The sequence below is a fragment of the Gekko japonicus genome, unplaced genomic scaffold (genome assembly GCF_001447785.1).
Source record: "Gekko japonicus isolate JY-2015 unplaced genomic scaffold, Gekko_japonicus_V1.1 scaffold3281, whole genome shotgun sequence".
Lineage (NCBI taxonomy): Eukaryota > Metazoa > Chordata > Lepidosauria > Squamata > Gekkonidae > Gekko > Gekko japonicus.
Window position 1 is genome coordinate 162,960 of NW_015176077.1, and position 11,442 is coordinate 174,401.

The 11,442-nt window shown below is 42.7% G+C and overlaps 1 protein-coding gene across 3 annotated transcripts in view; it reads right to left on the bottom strand.

Moving 5' to 3' along the window:
• CCSER2 (coiled-coil serine rich protein 2) overlaps positions 1-10,817 on the bottom strand; it is a 75,890-nt gene extending 65,073 nt beyond the window's left edge. For 2 of the 3 annotated variants that reach the window (XM_015426724.1, XM_015426725.1), the window contains exons 1-2: positions 9,395-10,817; positions 5,199-5,401 (exon numbers count right to left, since the gene is read on the bottom strand). In XM_015426724.1, coding sequence (XP_015282210.1) covers positions 5,199-5,401; positions 9,395-10,817 — 1,626 coding nt within the window. Of the gene's footprint in view, positions 1-5,198; positions 5,405-9,394 lie in introns of all 3 variants that reach the window. The other variant, XM_015426726.1, reaches the window with a different exon arrangement.
• Between the last annotated feature and the right edge of the window lie 625 nt (positions 10,818-11,442).

Sequence of the window (11,442 nt, forward strand, 5' to 3'; positions counted from 1 at the left end):
AGAGAGAGAGAGAGAGAGAGAGAGAGAGAGAGAGAGAGAGAAAGAAAGAAAGAAAGAAAGAAAGAAAGAAAGAAAGAAAGAAAGAAAGAAAGAAAGAAAGAAAGAAAGAAAGAAAGAACTTACTATACCCACCAAAATGTCAAACAGGGGAAAAAATCTGTGTGCCACCTTATATATAGCACATTTGGCAAATGTGTTCCTGAAACAGCTATCAGGGCCCTGGTGACAGTGTGAATTATGACTGTGGCGGGGAGAAAAAACTGAACTGGAAATTGCTGCTGCAGGGATAAGCAGTTTGGATCAGGGCTGCAGGGGGTTAATAAGTATTTGAAGCTATAAAAACAACAGGCCTGTTTACAGATCTTTGATAATCATTTTCAGTTAAGCATTCTGACACGATTCCTACATATGTTCACTAGGAGGCAGCAGTGTGAAGGACACTTGGCCAAAGGACCATCTCTCCAGAAGAAACTTATGTTCTAAATCTAGTCCCAGCACTACACAGGTCTCTTAAAGCAAGACTTTTATTTCAAGGGGAAGGACTAGATTCTGCAAAGCTCCCAGAAGAGGACAAACAACTAAAGGAGCCCCAGCCTCCTAAACACAGTGGGAGGAACTACCCATTCATCAAGAATGCTCTCCTCAATGTCAAAGAGCATTTGCTGCCTCACATTATTGGTATATGTCATCAGCTGATGTTTCTATCACAGTTTAAGTCAGAAGCTTCAGAAACCTTCTACTTATCTCACTACCGTGACAGTACTGTGTCAGAACACATCTACACTGGAGAAAATTTACAGCTTGCCTCACAGCACGCACTTTACACAGGACATGCCTGTTGGGCCTCACCATTAGGTCTCATAAACCAAGACTGTGTTTGTAGCTGCGTGCTGCAAGGAACATCGGTGATGGTTCAGCAATCTGACTTTCAGGGACGTTTGTCTGCATTTACTGCTAACCTTTCCCTAGCATGCAGTATGAAAACTACCGCCCCAAGTCGGGGTAGTCAGAAGGTCACTTGGAAGTGACCAGTCACTCTCCAAGCAAATAAAAGCAGTTCTCTGCCCCCCCCCTTCACAGCCGCTATCATCACTTTCTTGTCCTTCTCCATAAAGCTACTGCAGCAGCTTCTCTCTCTTCTGTACAAAGAAAGAGCTCATGGGAGTATCTTCCCTGTGGATGGGAAACCTCTCACTTTGACAGCACATGCACTAAAACAGAAAGCACCAGCACCCTTTCCCATCTACCTCTCCTCCTCTTTCACATGCATGCACAAGCCCTTGCCTAGGACAGGAAATAGTCGTTCTACTGACTCCCTCCTGCATCAAAGCTGCTGTTTGCCTTTTGCAGGGAAAACAGAGTTAATGGCACGTTTTCCCTCACAGGTGAGTTGGAATGTTGGAATGTTGTAATCTTTGAATAAGATGCCATTTTATGGCTGGCTCCACCCAACAAGCCATCACTGACCTCCTCCCAAAGTTCTTACAAAATTAAATAGCTCCCAGGATAACGTCTGCCCTCCCCTGCTCCAAGCAATGAGTCTTGGATCCATTATCCAAGACAACACAGAAGCCAGCTAAAGCCTAACTTATTTTGAAAGCCAAAAAAAAAAGTCCTAGTTCAACAAAATGACCAATCCTAGGAAGCAGGAATAAAAACAGAAAGTTAAGACTAAGGTAGTATAACCCCTCCCTAGGAATGGAATGAGCCAGGAAGGGGTTGAGCCTCTAGATGCAGAAGGGTGCAGACTGTGAAAAGCAAAGGTGGGGAGCAAGACTGCCCTACTAGGAAGTTTGAACTTAATCATAGTCTCTTTAAGGTAACTATGGTTTATGGATGGACACTAATAAGGGAGACTTTTATTCTAAATGATAAATTTTAGAATTAGAAGAAGATATTAGATTTTTACCCTGCCCTTCACTCGGGAGTCTCAGAGCAGCTTACAAACTCCTTTCCCTTCCCCTTCCCACAAGACACCCTGTGAGGTAGGTGGGGCTGAGAGAGCTCTTTCCAGAACTGTCCTTGAGAGAACAGCTCTGACAGAACTATGGCTTGCCCAAGGTCATCCAGCAGCTGCAAGTGGAGGCGTGGGGAATCAAACCCGGTTCTCCCAGATTAGAGTCCACGCACTTAACCACTACACCAAACTGAAACTGATTCAGGGCTGTATTATCTAATGGGGAGTTCATTTGGGAACCTCATCTCTGAAGCCGGCGCACAGAGTGTTAAACTGGAGATTTCTGGGGCCACCAAAAGGGAAAAGATGGACTTTGGGGGTGCCAAGCTGTGAAGAAGGAAAAAGTTTGGACTTTAAAACACTTCTTCTACTGTGTTACTAAGATCGATGTTCTTGTTACATGATGGAAGTGAAAAGTTTTTTTAAAAAAATCCTTTTAAATTATTGCAAGATTCATTCCCCACAAGCTGCAGTTACAGTAGCAGATCAAAACTAATGCTATCAAACATTTGTTTTACAAAAACAAGTGCCTGATGTAGCCTAACTAGAGCCATCAACCAATATAAAACTTTACTGATTCAGCAGTTAAAAGGCAGAAAATTCTATTACATTTTTAAACCAAATATAGGTGTATGCTACATGCAATATGTTATAACGTAACACAATAAAATTTACCACTAGTTAAAAGGCTTTTTTAAATTCTTTATTACAGTAATATACCAGAACCAAAAGTAACGTCAAGTAAACAAGTGTGACCTACTAATTATCAGCAGTCTTCACCGGTTAGTAAATTAACACTTAAGTGGACTAGTCTAACAATTAAAGCTTGCTGCCTGATTCCAATGACATCTTGTCTTCAGTTCTATAAAATGAATTATCTTTAGGCTATTTTCCCCACTGGTAATTAGTCTTGTAACGACATCAAAGCTATAAGACTAATTTTCTGCATCAGTTCATGATTTGAAGCGAACAACAATGGCAGAAAACAGCCGGGAAAAGAAATTGAAAAGCCCCCCCCACGCACACACACACACTACTGGATAGAAATTTGACTACAGGAGACTCAAGATTAAGATGTGATTCACATGTAAAACAAACTATGGCTGCAATTTTGAGAATGCCACAGGAACCCTCATGTTTGTGTGCTTGTTAGTCTATTTTATGTGGAAATTTTGAGTGCTTGTCTGTTTTATGCAGAAATGCCTAAGTATAATTTGAAATACTGAATTGGATTACTTTGAAAAAAAATCTATGAGCATGATCTACTTGCACCCACAAATGATCACAGTACAGCTCAACAGAGCCCATTTTCACCACCACTACCACCTTCACAATAGGAAATGTCATGAAAAAGCATGCACTTTTCATGTTACCCATATAGGCCTTCTTCTCTGTGCCTCGTAGTTTACTTATGTTCCCTAAAGTTCCAGTACACTGCCTGCCTATGGACCCGTGTGCACACATGGGGGGGACAGCTCAACTGAGCCCCACTGAGAACCTCAGCAGGAAAAAAAAAGCAGGAAATGCATACACAGTGCAAATATATTGTGTCATTTTTAGAAGACATTCACGGTTAACAAATTCATAAGGCAACTGTAAAAATAGCTTTTGCAATTAAGATGACGATTAATTCCTAAGATACTAAATTGGGAGGGGTAGCAAATACGGTAGAAGACAGAATCAGGCTACAGGATGATCTTGACAGGCTGGTAAACTGGGCTAAAACAAATAAAATGAATTTCAATGAGGATTTAAGTAGGAAAAATTTAATGCTTGATTATAGGATGGAGGAGACTTGTCTTGGCAGTCATATATGCGAAAAGGATCTAGGGGTCTTAGTAGACCATACACTGAACATGAGTCAGCAGTGTGATGCGGTAGCTAAAAAGGCAAATGTGATTTTGGGCTGTATCTACAGAAGTATAGTGTCCAGATCACACAAAGTCATGATATCAATTTACTCTGGTCTGGTTAGACCTCACCTAGAATACTGTGTTCAGTTTAAATTTAAGAAGGATATAAACAAGCTGGAACGTGTCCAGAGAAGGGCAAAGAAGATGGTAAGAGGTCTGGAGACCAAGTCCTATGAGGAAAGGTTGAAGGAGCTGGGTATGTTTAGGCCAAAGATGAGACGACTGAGAGGTGATATGATAACCATCTCCAAGTACTTAAAGGGCTGTCATATAGAAGATGGTGAGCAGTTGTTTTCTGTTTCTCCAGAAGGTTGGATCAGAACCAACGGGTTGAAATTAAATCAGAAGAGTTTTTGGCTAAACATTAGGAAGAACTTCCTGACAGTTCGAGTGATTCCTCAGTGGAACAGGCTTCCTTGGGAAATGGTGGGCTCTCCTTCTTTGGAGATTTTCAAACAGAGGCTAGATGGCCATGTGACAGCAATGCTGATTTTGTGAACTGAGGCAGATCATGAGAGGGAGGGCAGGAAGGCTTGCCTCAGTGCTTAGTTCTTGTGGCCCTTTCTTACATGCCCTGGGAAATGCTGATTGCCACTTTGGGGTCAGGAAGCAATTTTTTTCTCCAGGCCAGTTTGGCCAGGGATCCTGGAGATTTTTTGTCATCTTCTGGGCATGGAACGGCGGTCGCTGAGGGTGTGGAGGGTGAGTTATTTGTGAATTTCCTGCATTGTGCAGGAGGCGGGACTAGATGACCCCGGAAGTCCCTTCCAACTCTACGATTCTATGAACTAACATTCACATATTTCACAAGTCAAAAAATAAGACCATAAACCAACTAATAAAAGTTTCCAGCACTAACAAGGCAATTTCATGAATGTTTTATTAGGAAGCAAGTCTCCCCCATCCCCCATGCTCAATAGGGCTGAATCCCAGAAAAGTGCACACTGGAGTATTATCTAAGTCAATTAAACAAACGCATGTGATCCTGCAGTTCATAGTATACAGCCCACTGCTAGTCAACTTCGGCTATAGAGATCAACATAGATCTGTAGTTTATCAAGCAGAGAGTATAAAGCTTAATGTAAAAATACCAGTAAACTTTAATGATGCCCGTTTCAGCTATCAGTGATTATCCATTTTTACAAAAGTGTAGTGCCTGTTAAATAATGCATCACCTGACATACTCTAATCTCCCTTTGTCTTTGCTACTCCTTCCCCCGGGTCTTGTCTGAATTTAGATCGTGAGCCTTCAGGAAGGAGCCTGGACTTAAAGTTTCCAAAACCTTTAGCTTATTTCAGAAACCATGAACAATAAAAGATATACATACTATACTGTTCATTTCTGAAGACTCGTAACTCCCACACGGATGGACATTTCCAATGGGCTCCAGTCCTTCTTCATCCCACATATAGGTCCCGTCGGAGCTGTCAGATGGAGAAAGCTCAAAGGAGGAGCCGGCTCTGTAGTCCATGTCGGAGGAAATCACATTGTTCCCGGAAGGAAGCTTTGCACTTTCGCTCTTGTCATCGACTGCTGAAGCACAAAAAAAAAATGTTAAAACTGTACATGCATACATTGCTCAAATGTAATTCTGAAGAACAGGCAACTTTTCAAATGCTATTTCTAAGAGCAAAATGATGGAATAACTCCCACAAGCAGGTGAACTGTGAGGTTGCCCTGCAATCAGATGATAAGTATTTAGGAACATAAAGGTTATAGTATTTTATAGATAAGAAACATAGAGTTTGTGGTTAGTTATCTATTAACACTGATATCAACTGGGGCCAAGTGAAACAGAACATTACCACTAAAGTTCTTTTTAGCTGGAAAAAAAGGACAGTGACAATTGGGTACTCTCCTATCCCCAATCCCTGGAGTCAGGAAATAGGTTGTTCCCTCCATTTCCGGTGGGGAGGGAATGCCCACCATCCTCAGTTCAGAGACTTCCTTCACTAACGTAGCTCATCATGAAGTGCGCCTTCTTCAAAATGAACTGTAGCTCTGTGCGACGGGGGTACTTGCAAATATGGTACAGCACACGTGAGGTAACAGAAGGCACAAAAGAGTTTCCAACAGCAAAGACAATTTTAAATTGGAACGACACATGAGAAACCTGAGCTGGCATTGATGAATTGTGGAAGCCAATGCCTATGTAGCGGCCTTACAGATACTGAAGACTGGAACAGTGGTTTTGAAAGGTGCAGAGGTGCTGCACTTCTCACTGAATGAGCTGGGATGCCCACTGGCAGCTGAAGACCTTGAGAAGAGTACACCGGAGCTGTGCACTCAATCCATCCACTTAGGGTTGATTTAGACTTTTTTCCACCTCTGTAATGGATGGTAGGAGCTGCGGTGGCTCAAGTGGTTAAGACGCCGAACTGCAGGCTGTGGAAGGTCAGTAGGTCAGCAGTTCGAGACCCAAGTGTGCCGCATGACGGAGTGAGCTCCCGTCTCTAGTTCCAGCTCCTGCCAACCTAGCAGTTCGAAAGCAAGACATTGCAAGTAGATAAATAGGTACCACTTTGGTGGGAAGGTAACAGAGTTCCGTGCGCCTTGGTGTTTAGTCATGCCGGCCACATGACCACGGAAACGTCTTCAGACAGCGCTGGCTCTTCGGCTTTGAAACGGAGATGAGCACTGCAACCCTAGAGTCGGGCTCGACTGGCTTTCGAGCAAGGGAACCTTTAATGGATGGTAAGTCATAAACAAGCTGAAGATCTAGAGACTGAGCAGTCTGCATAGCCAGAGAACCAACACTCTGACCATGAGGGATGTGCCCACAGAAGCTTTAACTGGAAACACTACCGCTCCATGGGACTGGCCTAGTACTGCATATCTCTTGCAGTCATTAGCATCCCTAAGGTATCCTCCCTCTTTGCCAAGGTACACTCCCGAGGCCAGGCTAGCTGCAGGGATGCCCACCACTGGAATTTTAGTAGTCTAGTAACCCTAGGAACAAAGCCTTTTAGAAGGCCCAACATGAAATCTTTGTGACAGTGGGTGGGGTGGCCTACTCTTCCTTGATCACTGTGGAAAAGAACCTGGGAAATGGCAAAATGGAGCCTAGCTCCCTAGAGTCTGACAGAACTTCCAGGCAATGTTCCCTCTAAGCTGTGGGGTCTTGTGAGCAAAAATTCAACTTTGTGAGCTACTGGCATTAAAGTTGTGAGCCAGAGATTTGGCTGGTGCATCAATTAGTTTGCTCTGGAGCCATCCTTCCTGAGCCAAGACAAAACTGTGTGAGCCAGAGGCTCAAAAACTGTGAACTAGCTCACACTAACTCAGCTTAGAGGGAACACTGCTTCCAGGCCCCCTTCATCTGATTCTTCTGCATTTGCAACCTGTGGCTGTTCTGCTATGGCAACAGAGAGCTTTAAAACTTCAGAGCTTCACAGAGGAGTGAGGGGAGGCCCTCTGAGGAAAAAAGCCATTTGGTGCATGGAGCAGAGGGAGGGTCTCTTCATAATGGACAGGTCCCCTTTGTCCCTGGCCGAGTCATGGTCAGAGTTTGCTGAATAAGTTACAGAATATCCTTCGTGGATCTGAAACAGGAGCATAAGGGTGCTTGTGATGAGGCTGCTGTGTCTTTCAGGGCTGCCTTGGTATGCCAGGCTTTGAGGTATCTAGTGCCGCATTGGCAAGAATGTCACTTCCTAGGGGCATGGGAGGGGCAGTGGGTCTACCTAGAACTCTTCAGGGGTGCTTCCCACTGTCTCCAATCCCACTGGGTAGTAACAAGCTGTTCCATCCAGGCTTGGAGAGCTATGGTCACTGAGAGTATCCAACCCATACGGGAAAGGCTTTCAGGCCTTTCGGATTCTGATATTAGTATTTTGCTTATGATAGATGCCAATCCACAGGTGACATTAGCAGGCCCCAAATTTTGGGCAGCAGCCTACAGAATTAGGAAAGATCTCTTAAAAGCATAACTCAAAGACTCTTAGGCTAATGCAGTCTGTTATCTTGGAAGTGGTTTTGAATTATTTTGAGATGGATGCACGTATGCTTGGTTGGACTGTTTGTGCTGGTTACACACCGTAATAAAGATTTCTGTTCTGTTCTGAGAGGCCTTCTGTACACGCACACACACACCCTTAAGAAACATTGGCGATCCCATGTGCTGCTAACTCACCACCTTGGAGCATGCCCCTTTCCCAGCGGTATGAGCCCCAACAGAGTCCCTATGCCACACACAGGCCTCCCCGGCATGCACTTGGTTTCCCCTCTAAAATGTAAATGGCGGCCACCCTCTGTTTCTGAGCCTGCAGGGTTTGATGTCACTCCTGCATAGCTGGTCCAGGCTTGTGAGGCCCTTTTGCCTCACTGCCAGAGGATAACTGCCACCCTTTCTCCCTTAGAGGACACTACAGTGTCTAATGAAGCAGGAGAGGAAGCCACTGAGGCCACTGCAGTAGCTGAACGCAGGTACTGGAGAAATGGAAAGTACTGGAAAAGAAGCCGCCTTTCTTTCTCTGTGTCTTTTAAAAGCACAGAAGAGTAGCCGGATTCAGGAAGCAAAGGTAAACAAAGGAAGAAACGGTTTAAGAGGTCAATGAAGAAATGTGGAACTCTTTTTTTCTTACCTTGCTCTCAGGAAAAGGCAGGAAATAACTGAGGATGGTGGGCACTCCCACCCCAGTGGAGACAGAAGGAACCTATTTGCTGCCTCCAGGGATTGTGGGTAGGAGAGTACCCAATTGTCAGAGTACCATCCTCTCTTTAAGTAAAAATAGGTTTCCACTCCCCTATAAAATTAAAGGGGACTTAAAATATGCTTAACTTTGGATAGATCATTTTCATTATTCAACACTAAGTTTGTACATACATGTTTCCTATCAGTGTGACAGTTCTGACAACAGCAATGGAAGAAAATGAAACTATAGAACAGGCAATTGCTTTGACAATTATTTGCACTGAGATTGCATGCATGTTGCATTACCTGTGGTTCTCTGTAGCAATAAAAGTTTATTTTGCTGATCAGAGTTCCTTGGTATCACTGCCTGTAAAATTTGTTCCTACCACTTTAATTGCAGACAGTAAAACACTGTAACACAAAGTATCCTCCAACTGGTTTTTCATCTTACTGTGTACCCAGCATTTAAAAAAAAATAATCTCAAAACGTTTATGCTTTAAGAAGAACCAAAAAGTATTTCTATTTATTTAGGTGGTCTTTATGTTGCATCTGCAGAGTCCTGCATGAGGCAGCTACAATCTTTATTCCTTATTATTCATAAACTAAGTTGCAAGATTCCTTATTACCATATTTACCTGAAAAGGAAGATTCTGAATGTAAGACGATCAATTTCCCTCAAAAAAAAGTTACACAGAGCAGTTTAATACCTGTACATATATATAACTTTCATAAAAATATAAGATGCCCTCCTTTATTCTTGACAGCACATATGGGGGAAAAACTCATCTTTCTTACAGGTAAATATGGTTAGAAGACAGATGACAAGCAGCGCATTATAGAACCTCGCCATCATATCTAAAAATAAATATATATATGTATATATAATTACCAGACACATGAATATCCAGCCACTCATCTGAATTACAATTGGATCTTTCATTTTCCTTAAGAGACAGAAGTCGATCTAATGGTATTTCATTTCCACACTCCAGCTCTTGGACAGACACTGCCTCTTCTTGAATTTGGAATGTTCTGTTTCGATAGTCTAGATCTACAAAATCATCACTAAAGTCTTCACTCAGATCATTTTTATCAGAGGACGACAAGGAAGATATAGATATTTCATCCACATCACCATCTGTGCAAATAACTTTATGACCGTCTTCTACCAAATTACATACAGCGTCACTAGCTTCTGGTCTTTCACTGTTTTGTGCACCTTTTGCAGAAGTCCCTCCACGAATATTTATTGCAATCAAAGAGTCCTTCTCTAAGCATTTTTCGGCGTCATTATTTGAGCTGCCGTCCACTGGAATCCTTCTCCCCAAATGTTGGTTGCTAGGCTTTAATAAAGAAGGACGGCCTGTTCTAAATTTTAAAGATGGTGCATCCCCAGAGCCATTTGGCAGTGGCGGTTTCTTCAGTCCAGAGGACCCTAAAGTAGTAGAAGATCTAGGAAATCCATACTTTAGGGATTCATTACCATTGGGGATCTCCAGCTGCCGAGCATTTCTGGACAACAGATTTGATCTCTGAGATGTTCTAATAGCTAGGTGTTGATTTTGATAAGGCCTTGTAAGATCCACAGCTCTGTTAAAAGAATGTGATCTGGTTAAGGATGCAGGGGGCAAGAGGCTGTTTTGAATGGAATACGAAAAGCTTTGTGACCGAACCATTTTTTCACAGGAAGATTCAACATTGTCTGTTGACTTTGATAGACTCTCTCCTGAGCTGCTTCTCACAGTAGTAGAATTACCTCTATTCCTCTGTAAGCCTACAGTTGCCTGGATCCCACAAATTCCATTCAAGTGTGATTTTGGAACATTTAGTCCAGAATACAAAGTCCTGCCTAACAATGAACTTTTGGTGAACTTAGCTGAACGAGGCTGCCCAGGCAAAGACTTTTGGCTTAATTCTTCTGCAGAAGACACAAACATGTTGCTTTGTTTTCCAGTTTGTGAAGATGCACTGTGTAAACCTTTCCTGAGCACTTCTTTACCAACTGCTCCTTGAGACTGAGGGCACTTTTCAGAATCAGTCAGCCTTTCATTGGAATTGTGACTGGAGCTAGATTCACTACTGATCTGGGCACCCAGCTGGTACTTATTTGCCTTTCTCCAGTTAAAAGAAAAGGAAGACATACGAAGAGTGCCATTGTGCTTGCTGAAATTTTTGTCAATGCTCTGAGTATTCCCTGATAAATTAAGAGCTGTCCCATTTGGAACGGTCTGTAGGAAACTTCCAGCAGGTTTTGTTCCATACTTTGGTAACCTGGAAACCAAGGATGTCCTGACGGGATTTTTTTCTTCCATGAGCTATAGTCCTTCCATGAGAGCTATCCCTTGAATGCTGCTTGACCCTAGAGAGAGGGAGATAACAAAATATTAATAACTGTACAAGTATTATGAAATTAATACACTTTAAAGATACCTGTACAATACAGCTAGCTGTTTGTTGAAACAGCAACCTAAGCAACTGGAACGAGTTTCTGTTTCACACACTGGCAAACCTTTTAAGAAGAAACCCAGTAAACCTGCCAAATACAACCATTTTGAAATTATGTGACTAAGGAAAAAGATATGGAGTTGGATCAAGATCTTAATAAATGTGTTGATTCTTAATGTTGCTGTATCGATTTCATGTTTATTTGTGTGTGTGCCTTTAAAAGTTTGGTTTGTATGGCTGTGATGATACTCTAGAGTGCTGGAAACAGGCAAGTGATATGAATGGTGAGTGACAGAGAGAGGGAGGGGTTTTGGAATGGATGCTGTGTGGATGATTTGAATGTCTATCAGGAGTGACCGTGGGAGATTGACAGTTGATGAGGACAGAAAAACAGTTAGTCAGTCAGCAGAGAGTGCTGTGTAAAAGCAGTTGATATGAGTTTTGTCCTGAGGTCTCTGTGAGAGAAGTTTTCCTGTGTGGAATATAAAAGTA